General features: G+C 39.6%; 1 protein-coding gene across 7 annotated transcripts in view; it reads left to right on the top strand.

Annotated features, from left to right (window-relative positions):
• The window catches only part of cdc42se2 (CDC42 small effector 2), a 217,425-nt gene extending 208,356 nt beyond the window's left edge, over positions 1 to 9,069 (top strand). For all 7 annotated transcript variants that reach the window (XR_013580300.1, XM_078568850.1, XM_078568859.1 and 4 more), the window contains 2 exons: positions 4,100 to 4,220; positions 7,115 to 9,069. Coding sequence is in view for 6 of the 7 variants with exons in the window: in XM_078568850.1 (XP_078424976.1) it covers positions 4,100 to 4,201 (102 nt within the window). In the remaining variant the exon portion in view is untranslated. The remainder of the gene's footprint in view (positions 1 to 4,099; positions 4,221 to 7,114) is intronic.
• Positions 9,070 to 12,016: the final 2,947 nt, after the last annotated feature.

Genomic DNA, 12,016 nt, shown 5'->3' with positions numbered 1-12,016 from the left:
AATATCTCCAGATTTGCAGATGACACAAAGCTGGATGGGAGGGTGACCTGTGAGGAGGATGCCGAGATGCTTCAGTGTGATTTGGACAAGCTGAGTGAATGGGCAAATGCGTGGCAGATGCAGTATAATGTGGATAAATGTGAGGTTATCCACTTTGGTAGCAAAAACAGGAAGGCAGATTATTGTCTGAATGGCTATAAATTGAGAGAGGGGAATGTGCAACGAGACCTGGGTGTCCTCGTATACCAGCCACTGAAGGTAAGCATGCAGGTGCAGCAGGCGGTAAAGAAGGCAAATGATATGTTGGCCTTCATAGCGAGAGGATTCAAGTACAGAAGCAGGGATGTCTTGCTGCAATTATACAGGGCCTTGGTGAGACCACACCTGGAATATTGTGTGTAGTTTTGGTCTCCTTATCTGAAGAAGGATGTTCTTGCTATAGAGGGATTGCAGTGAAGATTTACCAGACTGATTCCTGGGATGGTGGGACTGACATATGAGGAGAGATTGAGTTGGTTAGGATTATATTTGCTGGAGTTCAGAAGAACGAGGGGGGATCTCATAGAAACCTATAAAATTCTAACAGGATTAGACAGGGTAGATACAGGAAGGATGTTCCTGACGGTGGGGGAGTCCAGAACCAGGGGTCACAGTCTGAGGATACGGGGTGGACCATTTAGGACTGAGATGAGGAAAAATTTCTTCACCTAGAGAGTAGTGAGCCTGTGGAATTCACTACCACAAAGTAGTTGAGGCCAAACATTGTATGTTTTCAAGAAGGAGTTAGATATAGCTCTTGGGGCAAAAGGCATCAAAGGATATGGAGAGAAAGCAGGAGCAGGCTATTGAGTTGGATGATCAGCCATGATCATAATGAATGGCAGAGCAGGCTCGAAGAGCCGAACGGCCTACTCCTGCTCCTGCTTCTATATTTCTATGCAATCCTGCAATAATCCTGATACCTGACTTCAGCATTTTGGACCATCTGAACTTGAATTCAAGAATGGGAAAGGGCTCCTTTCTTCTTTGGGCCCACAACGACTGCTCTTCTAATACAAGACTAACATGTGAACTATGAACTATTATTTTGGTTTACAGCTTGTAAAGTATTCTAGTTTCTTTAACTACCTTTCTTGTCTGTGTGGGAGTGATTGACATAGCATTTAGACTTTTGGGTTGAATGTATGAATAATCTTTATTAAAACCCACAAACGTCTGCTGCTGTTTCTTTCAATTGATGACAAACTGCAGAGGCTAAGAACCACACTGATCATCTTCAAAAAAAACACGCTGATTATGGACAAAAGGGAAAGGGTACAAGAATTTCAATTTATCTCTCCTCCCCTGCCAGCAACAATCTCACATTAGGTTTGGCCAGCATTTGTTCCAGTTGCTCCAATCCTCTGGCGATGCCACTTTTGAGCTATCCCCAAGGAGATGCAGTAACCTTTTACCATAAAAAATGTTTCAGCTAAAATAGTCATGTGCCGTTTATGGAATCAACACTAGGCATACAATCATCATCAAGAAGTACATTAGTACATCAGCTGTCAAGTTTAAAACAAGTCTGCAAAAAAATTAACATTAGGATAACAACGTCAGGATTCTGTTTAGAGTTAATTTTCTTTGGTATCTCCTAAAATTCAGTCACAGTTCTAGCATTCAAGTTTTGGATTTGCTCTGTAGTAAGTATTGTAGCTGAAGCATTTTAAATATTATCAAAGTACAAATTAAAGTCACTAAAAAAAATTCCTGCTTCCCTTTTCTGACAGAACTTATTGATTGACTTGTCAGACCACCAGTAGGGCATGACTGAGATATTTTGAAAATACAGGCAAAGCGTTTTGCATATTTTGAAGTGCATTGTAATATTCCTGCGTGGCCCCTAACTAGTTATTAACTCTCAAGGGTTGAATAATGAAAAACCAGCAAATTGATTATTCATTTTGATCAGGAAAATAGTCTCATATTAATCATGCTTGAAAAAGTGAGCCAAAACGTTGACCTCAAGAGTCAAGTATGAACACCCACAGAGCTATACAATCTCATTCCCTGTGCACTCAAGAAATATTGCTTTGTTTTTCCTGGCTCAGGGATGTGGTACACGGTGCCCTCTGCTCTTTACAAGACACACATGTAAAGAGGTGATGTTGGTTGGTTTTATTACTTCAGGGCTGTGGGAAAAATAACTTGTGAAAATGCTGTCTGTCCACCATTGGATTTGTGACTCCATTCCCTCTTCCCTTTCTGGAAAAAAATTACAGTAAGTTGGCATTAAATAGTTTTTCTGGATTCGATTAGAATCCAGAAAAGCTGAGTGTTTTCTCAACAAGGATTTCACGTTTGTATTTAACATTTCCTAAGCTTACAAAAACAGCCAGTAAATTTGAAGCGGGGGGCACAGCCAAACTAACTTCTGAACTGTAATTTAGTTTTGCTGATGGTACATAATTCAAAATTGTGGCCCTTAGGAAGACTGCAGCTTTTTAGTAAAATATTTCTTTACTGTGGCTGTGATGCACTTTATTTTCTGAGCTTTCAAATTGCAGCATTTTATCAACATTCTTTGGCATACTAAGGCTATGCAACTATCCAAAGTGGAGATACAGTGCATTGTGCCAGAGTGCAGTGATAGGATATGGATTTCCCCATCACACCTGAAGCAGTCAGGAAAAACAGAGTAGAAGTCTCGTGGAAAATTGACCAAGGCTTGCTTCTGCACACCTCCTCCTAACATCTCATTCCAGAATGCCAAAGCTGAGACCTGGGAACACCTGTCCTGCCTGAACTTTTGTTTAGGGAATAGTGCTTGGCACAGTTGAGTCCATTAAGTGGGAAAAATGATCTTTATAAAACGTCGGTTCTCACTAATAGCAAAAGTATTGATAATCCTCTGAGTGCAAAATGGAGACTTAAAAAGGCTCCAAGATTTTTCACAAAAGGGAGATTTCTCACTACTGTTTTTTTAAATGCAAAAAGGGATACAGAATGGTTCTGATCCGCTGGTAATCACTATAACACTCATAGTTAATGCGCAGATAGATTGAGTTGGAATCAAACAATATTCCTCTTCTGGACTATGACAGTTACTGTGAAGTCCTGGGTAGCAAGAGAAAAGTTTTAAGATTTGGGATATTTTCCTCTTTTGCAGAGAAGAAATTAATAATCCTTTAGTACAGATTTTAACAGCTGCCAATTATAATGGCCAGGCTCAATTCTGTTTTGTGAAACACAGCTTGGTTAGCAGGAACAATAGAAAAATGGGAAATCACATCACACTTGTAATAAAGCTTCTTTTGCACTTCTCAAGTAGCTAAAGTACTGTTCAGCAGATATAACCAATGAGAAGTTTGATAATTCAGCTGTGGAATGCAAATATTTACATGTAATGGCGCCATAGAGAAAGAAAATCCTGATTTAACTACAAAATGTATTCTTCCCTAAAGGTACCCCTCTAAATGATAGTCTCTTGATTAGAAATGAAAACTTACACCTTGTGGCCTTATTTATAACAAAATCATAAATTTATAAAACCCCCTTGGTTAATTAATTACCTAATTAGATGTATGCAGGTTATCTCCTGTGGTATATGTTCAGAGATAAACAATAACAGCTTTTAAAGTAAACAGATTATCCCACAAGGCGCATTCCATTTATTCTTTCACTTGTGAGGAAGTCAAAAAGCCCTTCGATCTTTAAAGGGTAAATTAAGCACCAAATAATGTGAAGCAATCTTATGAAAGGCAGACATTATCCCTTCAGCACACTGCAGAATACATCAGCTTCAAGGCACTCAATTTATCTTCTGCCTGAAAATGACCAATTGTAAATTCTAGGACTTCAGCAGAGGTTAATGAAATCTCTAGCCTTTGTGCCATTGATTTCAGCCGTAACCATGAGATGGGAACAAAAGCAGTCAGTCATTGTCAGCATCACCCTTGCAATCTCACAATGGAACACTTGCTAAGTAAGAAGTATGTGAAAGTTTCAGTGAGCCTGTTAATGGCCATCTTCTCACAGCATTCGGGGGCAGATGTGGTGGTCAAGTGCTGTCAAAACTAGCCAATTTGCATCTGACCTCTTCTGTTTCTATCTGTAGGTGAGCTCAATTCAGAACCAAATGCAGTCCAAGGGCGGTTATGCAGGTCCTCCCATACCAGTTAATGTTCAGATGCAGCTCGTGGACACAAAGGCTGGATAACATTTAAGTAAAACCTGTGGTAAGTACAAAGGCTTCGTCTCCCAGAATGAACATAAGGTGCCTCAACTAAACAGGATGTCACAGTTGGTGAGGAGAGAAGATCTCCCCATCATAAACAATTTGAGCTTGATCGTTCAGCAGGACAACTGAGATAAATATGTCACATTGAAGCTGCAATGCACAGCCTAAGACATTTTAACAAGGGATTGCTTGGGACTGAACTTTGGTGCAGTAGCTCACATGGTGGCAGACCCAGGAAAAATCTCTAAAGAGCGCCATTTGCCGTCATCTTTGAAAGTTAATTTGAGATACTACACAAGATCTTAAGCTACTGACTTCATGTATATCAATTTGTAATTATAATTACATTTATGTAGCTTTGTACCAAAGCTGGATATGGAGCATTTTATTCTGAACACATATATCCTTTTAAATTTTTTTTATAGAATTGTTTTTATTATTTTCCTTGCTATCCAATTTTCTGCTAAAAGCACAGACCCATTAGATGCATATTGGGCACAAAGACCATTCACCTTCTCATGTGTGACTTGAGTGGACATTCTTCAAATAAGAACCGAGTTAGTGGGCTGGATTTTACGTAAAGACGGTAGCCCCACCCACTCACTGAAAAGTCTGGGGTGAGCCCGCCTCCACTGGGCCAGGAAGCCACAACCAGATTTTATGATCATCAGGCAGTTAATTTCTGAGGTCATGGTTTCTGCCCCCATGAGGGAAGAAGTGCCACCTCCAAAGCTAGTCATCTGATTGGATGGCTGGCAGCTCCCCAGACCCAACAGTGTCACTGGCAGCAGTGGCCACTGCTGGGACTGCAGTCAGTCCCCAACGAGGAACCTTGGAGAAGGCCAGAATTGTTGGTAAGTAGGGTGACCCCAATGAGGATGAGGGAGCAGCGATTGGGAGGCCAGGGGTGGGGATTCAAGCAAGGGCTGCCTTTTTGACTGGGAGCCCCTCCTTAGGGCACAGACTGCTGAACGGGATGGAGCCCCTTCCAGCCTGTAGCCAGCCCACCAGGGTGCACTTGGCAGTTTTGCCATGTCGGGTGGGTATCCTCAGCCTCTGGTATTTTACCAGCAATTGCGGGAGGAGGGGAGGCCCTTAAGAGGCTTGGTGCCACCTGCCATCCTACCTGATTTTTATGTGTTGTTCTAAACACCCCAACCTGCTGTCAGCTTCCAGGAGGGGCATAAATTTTCCACCAGTGATACAGGACAGACTATTTAAACAAGGGAAATATCACAATAAAGTCAAATTCTATATTTGATCAATGCCAATCCCTGTGAACTTCCCAGTAGAAATCACTAGATGGTGATCAGAACGAGGAATTCTGGCTGATTTTTTTCCTCACTAGCTGAGGAATGCTGAGACCAATTATAACGCTCCTACTATTTTTCAAGGATGAGATAAACTAATTTAGCATATATTAGGAATTTAATTTGTAACTTTGCACATAGATATGTCTGAGGATCACATTGGGCAGTTCATACCAACTAAGTCATTGATTACAGATTTTTCTCTTCCCCTTTCCACTGGCTTCTCTGAAGTTGGATAGAAGTGTAGGTCTTGGGCAGTGGAACTCTTTATCTAGCCCTGCCCAACTCAGTCCTATCTATTGCCATCCATAGCAGAGTAATATTAATGTTGAGCATAAAATAGCCCGTGAGCCTGCCAATCTTCTTCGGAAGAGGATGCTTGTTGGTAACAATATGAAGACAAAGAGGGGAAGAGAAAACTTTTTAAGAAAACTAATGATGTGAATGTATTGAGAGAGATGCATAGTGAACTGGTCACCATGCGTCATAATGAACTTGGTGTTGCCGAAAAAAATTTAGTCTATGGTTCTTCTGACAAATTTAAATTCTAACCTGTACCTTTTTTGGAGGTTGCTAGTCTTGGAGTCAACATTCATACATAATCATGCCTTTTTGGAGCATTGAAGAATTGTAGCTCTGATTGACCTTTCCCCACCCCCTATCTTGATCTTTTCACTGCCTTTGCCTTGTCAGACAGTCTTAGGTGAGCTCCAGTTTTCGCCAGTTAAATTGAGGAGACTGAAGTCATCACTTTTGGTTCTGTACTCTCACCACCAGTTCCATCCCCCTCCTTAGCCACCATCTCATGTTGAACACACTTCCCTCAAATTTAGTGCCTTATTCAACCCCAAAATGAGTTCCCAATTCCATATCCTCTCCATCATAAAGATGGGTTACTTCTACCTTTATAACAGCTCCCACCTCTACCCCACTTCAATCCAAGTGCTGCTAAAAATCTCATCCATGCCTTCAGGCCCGACTGTTTAGATCACCAACTCTCCAAACTTCAGCTTATCTTGAATTCTGCTGTCCATGTCTTAATCTGCAACAAGTGAAATCACCCATCACATTTGACCTTGTGGATGTGCCTTGGTTCCTCGTCACCGAATGTCTCCAACTTAAAATTCTCACCTTCATGTTTAAACCCCTTCATGTTCTTACCCAGCCCTTTCTCTGTAACCCCCTTTAGTCAAACAACCCTCTGCCCACCCCAACCAGCTGCATTCCTGCAATTCTAGCATTTTGTGTATCCTAACCTCCAGACCTTCACTCCACCACTGTTGGCGATGCGTTCAGGCATTAACTTCTCTCACACTGAAATTTCCCATAAAAATTCACCACCTCCCTGAATTCCCTTTAAGACTCTCCTCAGGACCCACCTCTTGAACCAAATTTTTGGTTACTCCTTCTTCTTCGACTCGGGCTCTACTTCATCTGATCACACCTTGTGAACTGCCTTGGGACATGTTTCTACATTATAGACACTATATAAGTGCAAGTTGTTATTGCCCTAACATCATAACGATGCACCTAGTCTGCCTAAAGAGTCAAACCCTAATCAGGTATGATTTATTTTCCACAGATTCTTCTGAGTTCATGTGTTTCCTCCTCTCATCCTCCTCTTAACTTTGGTGACTGTTTCTCTGAGTTCTTCATGATGAGAAAGGCCTAACAACAACCCATCACTCGTTTCTGTGGCTGTTCTTCGGTTGGAGTCTCGTGTTCTGCTCTGAAGATGTCATTATTGAGGTGGTCCTGCCCTGCCCCTCAGTGACTTGCATGGATTTGGCCTTTGCCGAAGTTATGGACATAGCTTCTCATATTTTTTTAAAAGAATACAAATGGAATTTTAGCATAGTCTTCTCTTCAAGGTCTACAAGTGCCAGAGCAAAGCATTACCATATATTTTTGAATTTCTCCATGTTCTCTAATCATGCAGCAATTTTTTCCCCTTTTGTTTTTTTTTGTAGCTTTCTTATTTGTTTGCAATTTTAGCTTATTCTTAAGGATGCCTGAAGGTCTGGAACCTGAAAGCACAATTACATTATTGCGCTCCTTCTAAGAAAGTCAGCATGGTAGATGACTGCATGTAATGTAGCTCAGTCCAGTGGCTCACTGATGCCAAAGTATTTGTTGCAGCGGAATGATGATACTATTGCTGACAAGTTTCTAGCCAGCATGCCAGTTTTGCCGAATGCCCTGCCTCTTTCCTTCCTGATTCGCATTCATCTTAGCCTAGCTGCCTGCATACTTTTATATTTGTTCAGTTTATCCAATTCCTGTTTAAAAAATAAGCAAAGACATTAACTGGCATTTTTGTATGATGGCCTGTGGTAAATGTGCAATTCAGCATACTCCTGTATTTTATATGAACAGATTTTAAAAAATGCATTTGACCATGAACAGGTAACCAGACCAGTTATACCAGTGATACAGTGATGTGGTAGTGTTCTGTATATCACCCTTTAGTTGTACTGCAACAGCTGTTATAAAAAAAATGCCTGGATTTTGAATTTCCAAACCTGCCAGCACACCAGAGTGCAGTCCACATCAATTTCTGTACAGTTTTGTAGACTTTTCTCTGCAGCTCTTTTGGTGAATATCAAACTTTTTTTTTTAAAAAACTATACCTTTTTCTGGGGGTGGGGGGAGGGTACAATATGGAATTGTGCAAGTTGCCATAGATAATATTGAGAGCTGTCTGAACAAACTCCAGAGAAAATTCTGTTCAACAGGGTGGCTTTCGTTCTCCAGCATAAGAAAGCAAATATCTTGCTCAGGTTTATAAAGGCATATTTTTTCTCCCATTCCACTCATATGATGTACTAATATTGCACTGTTTCATAATAATGTTAATTGTGCATGGTTTAGTGATTTTAAAAGCAGAGCTGCATCAAAATTTTGTTTTCAGTAGGCAAAACATTGGCTTGACTCAAGAACGTACTCTGTGAAATGTGACTCAAGTAATATTTTAAGTAGTTTTAGAGCTAGTGTTTTAATGCCAAATCATCAGAACCCAGAATAATTTGCTAAGTACTGAATTGCAGGAATCTCTGATACATATGTGTAAAGAATAGGGAAACTTTATTACATGGAGCAGTGCAGTACAAATTGTGGCAGAATGTCTGACACCAAGATATAAAGTATTTTTGAAATATGAGTAGTATTATAATTACTTGAATGAATTAGCTGGATACTGTGGCTTGCCTGCCTTTGGGATATGTTGTTATGACTGATCTGAATGCATCCCAGTACTGGTCCTCTAAACTATCTGTGGTAAATGTTATGTAAAGGGGTGTGCAAATTGTCATCACTTAGTGCTGCCATAGCAAGCCATTAATTGAAATATAATTTATCATTCATATGCAGGCAAATAATTTTGTCAGCTACGTAACTGAAAAGTTGATTTAGCATATTTTTATAATGCATACAATTTTGTACAGGTTCTTCATTCCTGAGTAAAATCGGTTTAGTCCATAATGGCTTATAGTTTCAAAGTGACTTCAGATTAAAATAAAGGTGTCATTTGCTCTTGCAGATCTCTTGTACACTGTCCACTAATTGAACTCATTGGCATGAATGTTACTTTAGAACCCCATTGAATAATGAAACTCACTGGTACTACAGAATGCAATTCAGCAACAGAATTTTCCAGCTCTACTGTAGCAACATGTTCAGGAATTGAACTGAATAGAACTGCGAACCTGTTCAGAAGCAGATCACATGATCATAGATACTATAGAACCAGACATACCAACATGAAAAAAATGAGCAATAGTTAGCAGCTGGTCAGCCAAAAATAGGCCTTATGACATATGAAGAAGAGGAGTTCGGCCTAAAGTAGGATGTGGGCTTGTCATAATTTAAGCCAATATTCCTTTGTTTTTATTTAATTCCAGTAAACCCCAGAAGTACATAAAAGATTAATTTGCAGGACTTGTAGATTTAGAAATTACTGAAGAGGTTATGTTGCTGGAGGCAACAGATTTATTTCCATGAGGAACTTGTGGCATCCCCAGAAAGTTTTGATTTTAACACTATTTGTTGCCTTTTGAAGCCTATTAGAGTTCTATCTTTCAAGCCAAAAAAAACTTCTGGAAGAAGGGTTATAATATTTTAAATATGAAAATGTCAGCACAACCTTACAGGGTCCAGTAAATCAGACTCCAAATGTATGCTGTTAAACTAAATTTCACAGCTTTGTAAATGGATGGATGATCAGGTGAGCTCCATATGGGTGAGTGATTATTTCCCTGCAATATTCCTCTATCCACAACACAACGACCCAAATGCAAGAAGAGATAAAAGCAAAATATTGCAGATGCCGGAAATGTGAAATGAAAACAAAAATAGCTGGAAAAACTCAGCAGGTCTGACAGCATCTGCGGAGAGGAATACAGTTAACGTTTCGAGACCGTATGACTCTTCATCAGAATGGATGAAGAGTCATACGGACTCAAAACGTTAATTGTCTTCCTCTCCGCAGATGCTGTCAGACCTGCTGAGTTTTTCCAGCTATTTTTGTTTTTGTGCAAGAAGAGATATTTTGATTTTGACTTAAGACATTGGTGTCCCATTGGCTAGGCCTGGATCATGGTGATTGATGACATGTTTGGCTCTGGCCTTTGGAGATTTAAAGACGGAAGGAGAAAACTTCACTGGTTGATTGGGTAAATAAAAAGATGAAAGTTTCAGGAATTAAGGAATGAAAAATTACTGAAGTATGTCCATCTTAAGCAAACATTGCAAATCCACTTTGGGAGTTAGAACAATGCAAAACTTGCATTTATGTAGCACCTTAGAATATGCCCCAAGGTACTTCATAAAAGTGTAAGAAAATGCAGAGAGGGTATGGGATTAGGTAATAGGGGAGAAACCAAAGGCAGAAAGGGGGTTTAATATACTTTTTATCATGTAGATAGCTGAGAATATGAGGTTTACGAGAGGAGAAGAAACTTATATTGCATATATTGATTTATTGATTCACTAACTATGCTTATTACACTGGACAAACTACTGCATTTAAATTGCAGCCTAAATGGGATAAAGCAACGCCTGGATTAATAGTGAGGAACATCACAGGACACCTGCTACTAGTTTTAATTTTCTAATTCCTTCCACAAGAACTCAGCGTGGTGCAGTATGTTTTCATGTAAAGTAGTATTTTTATTTTGTGATTAGCTGGAGTGTGTTGCTGCTCAAGTTGGTAAGTTGTAGAATCATAACATGATATGGCGGAGGAGGAGATATTTCAGCCGACAGTATCTATGCCTGCTCTTTTGTAGATCCTGTCCAATTTATATCACTCTCCTACTGATTTTCCATAGCTCTGTAAATATTTTCCCTTGCAGTATTTTTTGTTCCCAAATTTATTAGATTTTTGTTTGGAGAATATGAAGCAGATTTTCATGTTCTTATGCCTGGGACTATTGAATGGCCTGACCAGAAAGAGTACAGGAAAGTCGGAGAGGGAGGAGCCCACATCCTTATCAGAGGCCATGGCCTCTGGGTGCACCCAGTTTTCCATCCATTAATTTAAGTGGATGGAAAAGTGGTTTGACTCTCTAACAGTTGTGTGCTACCTTTTTCCTATTATTTGGCGTGCCCAAGCCAACCAATAGGTCCAGGAGCAGGAATAAGAAAATCTCATCCTAAGTTGGCCTTATGTAGTGAAGATGATACGGTAACATTTTAGTAATATTACAAATGCATTCAAAAACATTCATTTCTCAACAATGGTGGTATTAACTATATCCAAACAATCATTGTTTTTCATCCATATCAAGTGGAGTTCGAAATGGATTTCAAATCTACTGGTTAAATTTTTGCACATCTGTTTATTAGTTATTTCTGTTTTGTAAATTACTAATAAATTTCTTGTAGTCCAAGCTGCAGTGATAAAGCTTAGTCCCCAAGCATGTCATAAATACGCATTCATTCCCAGTGCAAACCTCTGAACCATAAAACCTGCTCCCTAACAAACCTTTAGCGCAGGACTTTTATTTAATGGCCTAAGCTGCATAAAAGGCTTGAAAATATATTTTTGTCTCGATGCTGTTTGTAAATTATCTGACCAGTTCTTATTTAAGGGTGCAAACTATCATTCTCATGATGCCCTTCCATTTTTGCGCTCTTTTCTGCATATCTCCAGATTTTCTTCACAGGCAGATCTCCAGGTCAGTTGAAGGATCCTTTTTCCAACTGGTTGTCATGTGGTAAAGTCTGGAGATTGTACTTCTATGGGAACAGGGTGAAAATCACAACTACATTATACTTGTGTCCCACATGCAGAATTCATCCAGAACAGCTGGAAAGTCCTGGCACCCAAGGATCAAATAAAAGTTACAACCCTGGACTAAAGGAAAACTCCTGTTAAGGATGGGTTTATGAGGAAAAAAAATACATATGGGGATTTCCAATGTTAAATTATTAATTTTAAATTTAACGGTTTCTTGTAAATTATTTAAGTTTCAATGTCCCTGAA

Source organism: Cetorhinus maximus, chromosome 2, assembly GCF_964194155.1.
Source record: "Cetorhinus maximus chromosome 2, sCetMax3.hap1.1, whole genome shotgun sequence".
NCBI classification, from domain to species: domain Eukaryota; kingdom Metazoa; phylum Chordata; class Chondrichthyes; order Lamniformes; family Cetorhinidae; genus Cetorhinus; species Cetorhinus maximus.
The sequence above is the reverse complement of the archived record's forward strand: the minus strand, read 5'-3'. Positions and strand labels throughout refer to the sequence as shown.